Here is a 9,475-nt window from a genome sequence, read left to right on the forward strand (position 1 = left end):
GAACCACCCATCACCTGTTTTTTGTTGTTTAATCTGAGCGAGGACAAACCCTGTACAGCTCATAAGAACCACTATCAACAGGTATTACTTGAGCTACAACGATTGATTAGTTATTAATTGATTATTAAATTAATATGCAATTATGTTGATAACTGATTAGTCAGTTTAACAGTGTTAAAGAAAAAAGTAAAGTCTCTGATTCCAGCTTCTTAGATTAGAATATTTCCTGTTTTCTTTACTCCTCTGTGACAGTAAACTGAAATTTTGGGGGGTTGTGGGCAAAACAAGACATCTGAGGACACCATCTTGGGCTATGTGAAACACCGACTGACATTTTCAATCATTTTCTGACATTTTAGAGCCCAAAAAATGAATGAATTAATTGAGAAAATAATCGATATATTAATTGCAAATTAAATAGTAATAGTTATTAGTTGCGGCCATATTTCTCAATATGAAATTAGCTGCTCTCAAAAAGTCAGATCAGTAAGCCTTCAGACATACTTGCTTGGTTAAGACAACAACCCAAAAGTCCCAGCATTAGCTGAACATGATGACTAAATGGAAATGAAAAGGCAGAAAGTGGTTATAATCCATCGTCGTCATTATGTTGCACCTGCAGTTGAAGTTTTTTTCCTTGAATATCATTATGAAAGCCCTGCTGAAATGTAGTGTAGCCATAGAAATAAATCCTGTTTACTCGCTATTATGCATAAAAGATTGCCTTGTTTTCCCCTTTTAATCCCTCTTGTTAAATTTGAGCCAATTAGCCTGCAGTCACAGGCCTGTTTTGGCCGTGATTAGACTCACTCTGCCCTGCTATGGAAACCAGGGTACTCTGTGTCTGTGTTACTGGTGCTGAAGAGAAACAGAACAAGCTGGCAGAGGGTTTAAAGCTGAGCTGTGGCACAGTTTAACATAATACTATTAGGCCACAGAGGTCTGGTGGGCCAATAAGGTGGACTATCAGGGAGCAGAACAGCAGAGCAGACACACCTGCAAGTCACCTGACAGAGCATCAGTGAGACAAAACCATTAGATTAGATCAGACGAGACAGAACTGGACTCCACATTATGATCATTATTATTACTGTTATGGAGCATACAGTATTTTGAATCAAAGGTTCTTGCTGTCACATGTTCTAGTGAACATAAAGCTGATTAAATTGTAGGTTTGTAGATTAGCAGACTGAACACAAAGTACATTTTGTTCAGCTGGCATCCACACAAACTTTTAGCATTAATAGAAACCAGTGAGAATGTGACTCTGCTGCTGTTGTGAAAATGCTGATTTTAAAAAAAGCAGTAGCTCAATTTCTACTGTAGAGGCTGAAAACAACTATTTTGTATTAATCGGTTCCATCTAGTGGTGCAAAACTATATTGCACATCTAATCATTTACAGTATACATACTGTGATATTTAAAGGGTCGATTTACCCAAATACAATTTTAAAAAGACACACATATGTTTGGTTTGGAGATATTAAAGGCACAACTCACACATACTGTATTCCCATCAATCACACATCTAAAACTGTGACCCATGCACACACAGTTCCCACAGTGCCTACTTCCTTTTCCATGTGCATCCTTTTACGTCATGTTGTACTACATATTTGGTATTTCATCTTTGATTTTATATTAAATTACGCCTATGTAGCTTAGTGCAACAAACTGAATCTTCTTGCACATGTGCAATGACAACAAAGGTATTTGTATTTGTCTGAACTATTTTCTACTGACGAAATAGAGCCTATTATTATCCAGAGTAGCAGTGAAAAGACATAAACTAATAAGTGACATCACTGCAAATAATCTCCCTAATCATACCATTCATATCTAAAAGTCCAGGCAGTCAACAGATGAGGCAATTGGTTAGTCGATCGATAGAAAATAAATTTTCAACAATTTTGTCATTGGGCTTCAGTCACTTATCAAGCTTCTGCTTGACAAATATCGAATAATATCAAACATTCACTTGTCCCAACTTCTCAAATTGTTGCTTTTTAGTTTTCAGTAAAAATTAAAATTATGATGCAAAAATTATCATTCCAACTAACCGTGAATCAATGCAATTGTGATATCTGTCAAAATAATCACAATCTTTTTTTTTTTTACCATATCATATTGGTGTGAGAGATTAAACAGGAGATCAAAAAGAAAATCTATCTGCATCGATAATTTAACAAGAGGTATGTTTTGTGTGTAATTTGAGTCAACCAACCCTTTAATTGTTCTTAAAAGTGAGCTGTAGTGAAAGTAAAGAAAGATGAGACTGAGGAAGACTGATTAAAATGTAAGATCAGTGGCATCAACAGCTGACAGACTTATTCTCAACCTGTCATCCAATTAAAAGCAAACAACTGTTTTCAACATTGAAAATATATTTTCATAAAACAACAAATTCTATTTACATTTTCATGATGAAATATTACCAGTAGACCTTTTATAATCAGTAATTTGATGACCATTCAATATGAATGGTGTCTTGTGGTTTCATCAAACATAATGAAAATAAAACTAAAAGTGTAATTCAAAAACAGTTCCAATCAGAAGTTACAAAAGTCACAGGAGAGCAATATCTGAGATCCCAGACTAGGAGGTAACCATAGAAACATCAGCAGCAGCAGTCGAACAGGAGGGTGTCAGGGTAGACATAACCGTGGTGACGGCAGCAGATGCTCCGGTTGGTGTCGGTGTGGTAACAGATGGCTCGGTGGGACGAGCAGGAACTGGTTTGGCGAGTTTCATGGGAATGAAAAAGTTGGAGGCGCAGTGCTCGCTCAGGTACTCGCCTCCCTTCTCCTCGTAGTCCTGTCTGCTGATCCATCCCTCCACTGCTCCTCCCCCTCCTGTAGGGAGATGCTCCAAGGCCCAGTCTCGTGCCCCGTACCAGGCATCCAGGGACGGCCGCAACGCCATCGTCACCTGAAAAAGAGTCAGTCGGAGTTAAAATGTATTTGAGATTATCTCGAAAGTAGCATGTGAAGTGTTATGTGATTAGACTGGCAACAATTAGTCAATTAATTAAGATTCTCAAACTGTATCTGCACCACAGGTCTCTCTACTACTTAAAATAAATGTCAGTGAAATGTCCACAGCAACAACTAGCACCAACTGCTGACAACTATTTTGATAAACAATTTATTATTTTAGTCAAATTTCAAGCAAAAAAGTAAATGTTTGCTGGTTCAAGCTTCTTAAATCTAAGGATTTGCTACTTTTCTTTGTCATTCATGATAGCAAACAAAGAATCTTTGGGTTTTGGACTGTTGGCTGGACAAAAGAATCAATCTTAAGACGTCACTTTGCGCTTTGAGAAACTATGATGAACATTTTTCACAATTTTTTGATATTTTATAGAATATGAATATTATAATTGATTGGAGTGTGTCTTGACAAATAAGGTTTTAAAAAGGATACTAGGACCTTGTACCTTAAAATGTGACTGGAACGGCCTCATAGCCAGCAGTTCTCTCTCCACTCGTTCCTTCATCCCAGGGTATTGCATGTTCCCCCCCGTCAGAAACACATTGCTCACCAGCGCCTCCTGCTGCTCTGGAGTGTACCTGTATGAGGTACAGAAGATGTAAGAGAGAGACTGACACAGAGTTTCACAGGTCATTTTCTGCTATAAAAACTTAAGCTAATATGACAGACTAAAGAGGTTTGAATTATTCAAGCATATTTGAATAATATATTTGAATATATGGCTCACAGCAGCTGAAATATGGAGGGGTATCTTGAAATTCCTTTAACTGCCATGATCGCTTACTGTCGACTAGATACTTGATCTTTTGGGAAGGATGAGGGTAATCTCTGCTAACGGATGGTATGTCATATATTTCACTGACTTGTATGCCACAGTGTGTTCAATGGCTGTGTCCTGCATAATGTTTAAATCCTTAAATATAAAAATGTAAAAAATTTGAAAGAATGTTAAAGATGCTGAATAGTAGTGTTCGTATGATAAAAAATAGGCAAAGAGAGAATTCACGTGACCCACACATGTGTTTATATGAAGTGTGCTGTTTGTGCATATGTGTGTTTGTCATTATTGCGTGCACCTGTCTTATTGTATAATTACCTGGCCAGGACATACTCCAGTGTCTCCATCAGTCCCATCTGGTCCTCCCCGGTTGGCGAGGGCTGGAACAGGATCTCTGGACACCGCAGTCGCTCTGTCCCCACAAACAGCTGATGGTACTCCGCCATGTTGAACATGGGCTGGAGATCAAAGTTATTTCATTCACATTTATGTGTGAGAAGTATATGATACAAAATGTTCCAGCTCCGGAGCAAAGTTAGCGAGTTTCATTACAGAAACAGGACAAAACTTTTCTCACACATTAACCTGGCAGATAATAGCCTGCACAGCTTTAATGAGGACCTAAATATCTGTCTGGGAAGTTCCAGAGTCTCTGCGCACATACCTGAACCACATTAGCAGGTTTTTCTGGCAGCGTGTCCTCCGGGAAGTCAGGATCCATCAGCGCCACTCCGTCTCCCTCGTCCATCGGCTGCTCCAGCTCAGACACCTGGCAGAGAGCAACAGAACAGCCTCAGGCTTCATGTCAGCTGCAGCACATGGACTGCAAACAAGGACAGATCCTGTAGAGCCCCGCAGCACAATCACAGTAATGACATGTACGCCTAATTAATTATTAGTACATTTGAGCTCAGTGGCCATCACATTAAACAGCTGCTGTCATTACTTTTGTGGAGAATACGGAGTAGTTTGACCAGATTGCTGCTTTGTTACTGCTGGAAACTGAAGCATTTGCACATTATAGCAAGGTGAAACAGCGCATACATAAAAAACTGCTTATTTAACACTGCTCATGTAACATATATATATTTTCTGTATATTTCTTTGGGTACCCTACAATATATGACTCAAAAAAGAATAGATGTTAGCTGTTTTTACATTAATTGGTAGGCAAGCATAAGAAGGATTTAAACAATCTAGATTGGTCCTATTCTAATTCTGTTTATCTGGTTTTCTAACACCCACCTCTGTCTTTCCCTCGGCTCCATCGCTGTGCAGCAGCTTCTGTTTACCCTGCTCCACAGCCAGCTGCAGTTTGTTGATGTACGACTGCAGCTCCTCAGCTGAGTCCATGTTGAGCTCCACCAGGCTCTTATGAAACTGATCCAGCAAGCCGTCCTCCAGCAGCTCCTGCACACATACAAAACTCTAGGGTCAGTGTGCAGCACACGCCAACTGAATCAAACCAAAGAGCAAACATCAAATCAAAAGTGTAGTCAGTGCTTCCTTTTCTTTTGGATGTTTCATACTTATTATCCCAGCTGGCAAAAACCTTAGAAGAACAATTAACCCTTTTAAAGTTTGTCTCTCTGCAATTATTGGATACAAAGTGGTCCAAAAAGTTTTTCCTTTTGTGCATTAAATCTAATTCTGGTAGGCAACTGCACACTATCAATGTTATTCCAATAAAGTACTTCTGTTGCTACTGCCAGACTCAGAATATTATTTTAAGGATCACTATAGAGATACACCATATTTTAAAGGGTAAGATACATTTTGTTTAATCAGAAAAATCTGTTTTATTGCTCTCGCCAAACTCGCCAAACTCCTTTTACAGAAATTGTCGTTTTATTATTGTCATATTCATTCAAACTCGACAGAAACAAAATAAAACTCACCAAATGTGTCTTGGCCTGTCCTTCCACTGTTCCAACAATCACCATCTCTGGTTCTTTGGTCAAAATAAACCCTTTATTCACTGTGTTTGATGTGAAAAATATTATGACGTTTCTCCCTGCTGCTTCTCTAATTTTCCGACTTTCCTCTTCTTCCTTTCCTTATTCTCACATCTGACACCATGAATAAAGGGTTCATTTCAACCAAACCACAGTTGGTGGCTTGGTGGCAGTGGAGAGACAAACCAAGATGTTTTTTGGTGTGTTCTATTTTGTTTTTGTTGAGTTTGAATGAAGCTCGCGATGATAGAATTCTATAAATGGTGTCTCACGAGTTTGGGGAGACCAATAAAACAGCCACATCTGGTTAAAGAAAATGTATCATAATCTTTATTAAGCTGTTTATCTCTGTAGGGATCCTTTCCATAATGACAGACACTTATAATAACAGCCTGAGCCTGGTAGTTGTAAAAGTAAACAATTTAATTGAATGTACTTCGATGGTTTGCAATCACCCATCAAGATTACACTGCAGACTGTTTCACGAGCTGCCAGCTGCAATATTCTCCCTTGATACTGGACCATTTTCAAAAGTTGTTGTCCCTGTTAGTCACTCAGACACAAAAACATTGACATTAAGTGTTTTAGCATAAACTGTAAATGACAGTAAAGGTCTCTTGCCTGTACAGCCATAAGTCTGTCCAGCCTCTCTTGGTCCTGCAGCAGCTTCTCCTCCCGGCGGCGAGCGTTGATCTCCTGAAGCCGTCGGAGCTGTTGAGCTCGTCTCTCCTGCCTCTCTTCCACACTCACACAGCCGCCGGGCACCTTACCTGAGAAGGGAAGCTGCATGCGGTGAACCTCCCGTTCATAAAACTCTGGGCTGCGCCACTTTTCCAGCTCTGCAGAGAACAAACACAGAGACAATGGAAAGTATGTAAAGATGAAAGGAGGAAAGGGTTTGCAAAAAATCTTCAATCCTAAATACTGAAATGGTTATTTGCTGTTATACCATGAACTTGTAAAGTTGCCCAGAGAACCTCTCAGTGTATAAACTTGTGTATGTTTGCACCTTCATGATAGTCCACAGCAGTGTAACTATGTTCATGCAGCAGTTCCTCCACACGGCTGAGTGTGATGGCAGCAAGGTGACCTGGGTATTTCAGCTGGAGGAGGCGCTGCAGGAAGGACGCTGCCTGACTTCCAGCCACGTTCACACGCTTACAGTTCACGGCATCCAACCTCGAATCAAAACATATACAAATCAGACTCTACAGAACAAACTGTGCAAAATGTGTGTATGGTTTCACCAAAGGGAATTAAAAACAACAAGAAAAGAAGGACATATAATGTCAGTAAGATGACAAAAGATGAATTTGGAAATGGAAAACACAGCACATAAACAGTTGTTTGTGTGTGAATCCTCACCTGCCGTTGATGACGGGCAGGATGTGTGAACAGTGGTATCCTGAGGACAAAACAATGCCGGTGTGTGGAGGCTGGAGGTTCCTCTGACTGTTGTTGTAGTAAAAACTGTACAAGCTGTCCACACCATAGGAGACATACGGGACGTGGTAGCACTCAAACAGCAACTCTGACATCATCTGCCGACAGTGCAGCGGGTTGCAGGGCGCCTCTGTCAGCACAATGGGATGCTCCACACTGCCCTATAAAAACATGAGGAGAGTAATGTTAAATAATCACCTGGCTGTCATGATGAGGTAAAATATTACCAGTTTACATTACAGTAGTTCATAAACAACTCATTTTGCTACACAAACACTCAGGGTACATCCCAATTATCTAATTTGAATGATCCTCGCTTGACCCAGAAATCGTTCCAGCGAGAAGGGATCTCAGAGGACATGAATGACGAGGACATGAACGAGGATACACATGACCAACTTCTGCAGATCTGTTATTGATTGAATGTTTCAGCTGAGCAAACTGTTATGAAACCGTATCACAGCATAATTGCAGGTTTACAAAAGTGGACCATTGAACCTCAATTTGATCAAACAATGATAAAACTAGAATCAGCATAAATTACAATCAATCAAAACCTGCATCCCCTATTCCTCTCCTTGTTGTTCCAAGTTCAAAAATGTGAGAAACATTCAAATATTCTATTCCTCATTTTGCTGCAGACCCCATACAACTTACTCAACGACCACTGTTGGTCCCCAGACCCTAGTTTGAAAACAACTGGACTATACAATTAATTAAGAAGATCATCGCTACAGTAAAGTAAAGGCATTAGCTGCAGCCCTGTACATGTATCTTAATATTTGTGTATACTTGTTTAGCTCTGACTTACATAACTTCTACCTTTAAATGTGGAGTGTATAGAGACTTCTTTGTTGACAACTTGGCATAAAGTCTGATTTGACTGAGGTGTATGCAACCTTCATACTGCGTGTTAACTAGTTGGTACAGACTGGATTAATATGGCTGCAGTGAAAAGGGGTCTGTTGAATTGTTTTTCATTGCCTTTCTTCTCATGAAATCAAACAGTTTGTGCCAGGTGACACAAACACACCAACGGGAACAACAGTCACGTCAGTCACCGCCCCCCTCACCTCTGAGGTGATGCCCAGGTGTGTGAACACGTAGTCGAAGATGAGCTCTTGGATTTCAAAATTCACCACCACGTTTCGGTCAAACTGGCTCTTCAGCAGCCAGCGCAGCGGCTCCAGGTTGGGGATATCGTTACCGATCTGGGTCTCGCTGCGGGCAGCCCCTCTGCTGCGCGCCGCCACCGACCTGAACATCAGCCGCGGGGAGTCACCGTCCGGCCCTGGAGCCGCCCAGCCGGCCCGGGTCTGGAAGGAGCCATTATCTATCACTATCGGAGCCGGTGAGGGGGTCACACACTGGGCGGGGAGGTCGAAAACCGGGTCGGGAGAGAATTTACAGTCCTGAAATGAGAAAATCTGATAGACCGGTTCGTCTTTAGCGGCCATTTTGAAAGTGTGTCACTGTAAAATACATCCGAGTGGAGGCAGGTGCTGCAGACTTATGGTTCCCATACGAGTTTCCAGAGTGAGTTTTCATGTTTCAGTTTAGATTTTATTGTTTAAAAATGTTTAGTTTTAGCTCAGTTTTTATTAGGTTCACTGTGTTATTTAGATTTTCTTTATAATAATATGGGGCATATTTGTCAGGGGCAAGATTTAAGAAGTTCAGAATAGGTATTACAAAAAATACACAACGCTTTGCGATGGCATGTAGATTAAAAAAAACAATGCCTCCTCATGCATGTTGTGCTGACATTGACAGATTTGACCAAACTGACAAAGAATTAAAATAAATACATTTCTTGTATTTTTTTTTATTATTTTAGTTTAATTTTGTAAGTGCAATATCATTTCAGTTCATTTTTTCAAGTCTAGTTTTTATTTCTCTTGCAGTTAACTAAAATGTTTTTACATCAAGTTTTAGTTTTTAGTTTATTCTTAGTCTTTCTATGGTAGAATCTACCAGGACTACTTTTTTTTCTATACCGAAAATGGTTCCGACATAAAACTGCTCACAACAGGGTATGTAGATTATCTTGAGTAACTGTGTCATGATTTCTAGAAAGAGTCACTCACACCAAAACAATTTAGGTGGATGAGTAGCACTACAGGAGAAAGGGAAAACATTTATTTTTGATACTGGGGTGAACTGCCCCTTTAATCTGTACAGCAATAGGTAGAAAATATCTGTGAATCATCTGAACAAAAATATGTAAATATTTAATTTAAATTAAAAATTTAATTCTCAAAATTTTGATGACAGTTTTTTGATTTTCAGCCACACGTTTCCACAAGG

At 39.8% G+C, this 9,475-nt stretch overlaps 1 protein-coding gene across 1 annotated transcript; it reads right to left on the minus strand.

Moving 5' to 3' along the window:
* Nucleotides 1-2,367: 2,367 nt before the first annotated feature.
* Nucleotides 2,368-8,652, minus strand: actr5 (actin related protein 5). The gene is made up of 9 exons (XM_084721529.1): nucleotides 8,242-8,652; nucleotides 7,091-7,329; nucleotides 6,735-6,904; nucleotides 6,347-6,564; nucleotides 5,016-5,180; nucleotides 4,435-4,539; nucleotides 4,089-4,228; nucleotides 3,438-3,570; nucleotides 2,368-2,929 (listed from the first exon to the last, which is right to left on the minus strand). Exons 1-9 carry the CDS (start codon nucleotides 8,623-8,625, stop codon nucleotides 2,597-2,599), a joined length of 1,887 nt encoding a protein of 628 aa, XP_084577655.1. The 5' UTR covers nucleotides 8,626-8,652; the 3' UTR covers nucleotides 2,368-2,596.
* Nucleotides 8,653-9,475: the final 823 nt, after the last annotated feature.

The sequence above is a fragment of the Lutjanus erythropterus genome, chromosome 6 (assembly GCF_056507025.1).
Source record: "Lutjanus erythropterus isolate fLutEry1 chromosome 6, fLutEry1.hap2, whole genome shotgun sequence".
NCBI lineage: Eukaryota > Metazoa > Chordata > Actinopteri > Lutjaniformes > Lutjanidae > Lutjanus > Lutjanus erythropterus.

Excerpts from the sequence above, each read along its gene's own strand:
- actr5 (XM_084721529.1), bottom strand. The coding sequence starts at position 8,625 with ATGGCCGCTAAAGACGAACCGGTCTATCAGATTTTCTCATTTCAGGAC. Across the intron at positions 5,181-6,346 it reads ACAGACTTATGGCTGTACAG|GAGCTGCTGGAGGACGGCTT; the intron begins GCAAGAGACCTT and ends GTATGTGTGCAG. Across the intron at positions 4,540-5,015 it reads GAGCCGAGGGAAAGACAGAG|GTGTCTGAGCTGGAGCAGCC; the intron begins GTGGGTGTTAGA and ends GCTCTCTGCCAG.